Here is a 1,477-nt window from a genome sequence, read left to right as displayed (position 1 = left end):
AATAAATATGTTTGTTGATTCTATAGCACTGAATCACCATAATTGTTCTGAGGAGGAAATGCTGTGACGGGGGCGAGGCCATGGTATCCGTCCTCTGCTGTGTCACCATCTGGGAACGGACCCTTAAACATAGAGAGAGAAAATATGACACATTTTAAAACACTTTTTCATTTTTTTTAAGTTTTCTACTGGAATTCACAGTTTTGGAATGCAAAATGCCATCATGTAACTAACCTAATACAACTTCAAACATGGAGCAATACATTGTGGTCATTTAGAAAGCAACGGATAACCTATAAATAAGCGATTATATTTAATTATTTTACCTTCAGGGTTCAACAGTTGTGTTCTGAAAGTATAACAACTTTAATAAAGTGTGGCTGACCTGCCACAAGTTGGTTCTGTTGACCTGGAACTTGTTCCCCCATGGGTAAGTCCTACCTGAAACAAAGTATGCCCTCTTTCTGCATAAAATGACCTTATATATGACCTGCATTAAAAATGATTAGGCGTCTTTTGTGTGATTAACCTTGCAGTCCTCCACGTGCGGCCCACTCCCACTCCTCCTCAGTGGGCAGTCTGCGGCCTTTCCACCTACAGAAAGCCTGAGCATCATTCCAGCTCACCTGAACCACAGGAAAGTCCAGACGCTCCCGAATACCTGAACCAGGTCCTGCAGGCTGGACAGGTGGAGGTCAGAGAGGTTCAACTCGGCTTTAAAGATGCAGTAAACACAAACTCCTCTGCTTACCTGTCTCCAGAATACTCGCTCTATTGGCAGCCACCAAGGAGCAGACTAAAAATGAGATAGAAACTTCAGCACGTGCATGCACTGTTTTCTTCTAATTATATTTAAAAATCACTGCACCTCAATAGTCTGAGTGACTTTGCTCTTTAACTCATCTGACACAAAGTCCTGAAACACAAAACTCCAGCCAAATGTCTCAGCTTCACTTTTATACTTCTGTGATCTCACAAAGTCCCTGTATGATGAAAAAACAAACAAATAAGTGACTTTGTGTTCACTGGTATGCTTTGTACTTTCTAATCCACATCAAAAATTGAGTTTTAGTACCTGAATTGGACATTTGTTACCGGATATATGTCTATCATGAAAGGCTGCACTTCCACCTCTCTAACGGGGGACTCTCCGTCCCGTCCGTCCGCTGAATTAGTCCCCATCAACAGTCTTCCTCCCGGGATATTAACCGTTTCTCCCGCAGCTGTAGGGAGAATTGAAACTGTGCTCTGAAATCTGATCCGTTTTTGAGGGTTAAAAAGTGTTCTTACCAAATGCAGTTAAAAGGAAAGCGGCCAAAAGGCGCAAAGAATTGTTTTCTTTCATTCTTCACAGTGGTACTGATGAACTAAAACCCAAAATGCCAATTTTACAAACATATACCAATTTAAAACTGAACGGCACGACCCAAATTATTGTCTGATTGCTGAAAGCAATCAGAGTATGTTATTGTAATTC

The 1,477-nt window shown here is 41.2% G+C and overlaps 1 protein-coding gene across 1 annotated transcript; it reads right to left on the bottom strand.

Moving 5' to 3' along the window:
- Positions 1 to 37: 37 nt before the first annotated feature.
- On the bottom strand, positions 38 to 1,436 carry LOC112138948 (inactive C-alpha-formylglycine-generating enzyme 2; the record flags this gene model as incomplete). The annotated part of the gene is given in 7 exon segments (XM_024261615.1): positions 38 to 122; positions 386 to 441; positions 530 to 680; positions 752 to 796; positions 869 to 983; positions 1,076 to 1,223; positions 1,291 to 1,436. Coding segments are annotated over 7 exon segments (655 nt in total), but the record flags the coding sequence as incomplete, so codon positions are not given.
- Between the last annotated feature and the right edge of the window lie 41 nt (positions 1,437 to 1,477).

The sequence above is a fragment of the Oryzias melastigma genome, unplaced genomic scaffold, assembly GCF_002922805.2.
Source record: "Oryzias melastigma strain HK-1 unplaced genomic scaffold, ASM292280v2 sc05518, whole genome shotgun sequence".
In the NCBI taxonomy this organism is placed as follows: domain Eukaryota; kingdom Metazoa; phylum Chordata; class Actinopteri; order Beloniformes; family Adrianichthyidae; genus Oryzias; species Oryzias melastigma.
This window is presented reverse-complemented; position numbering and strand designations above follow the sequence as displayed.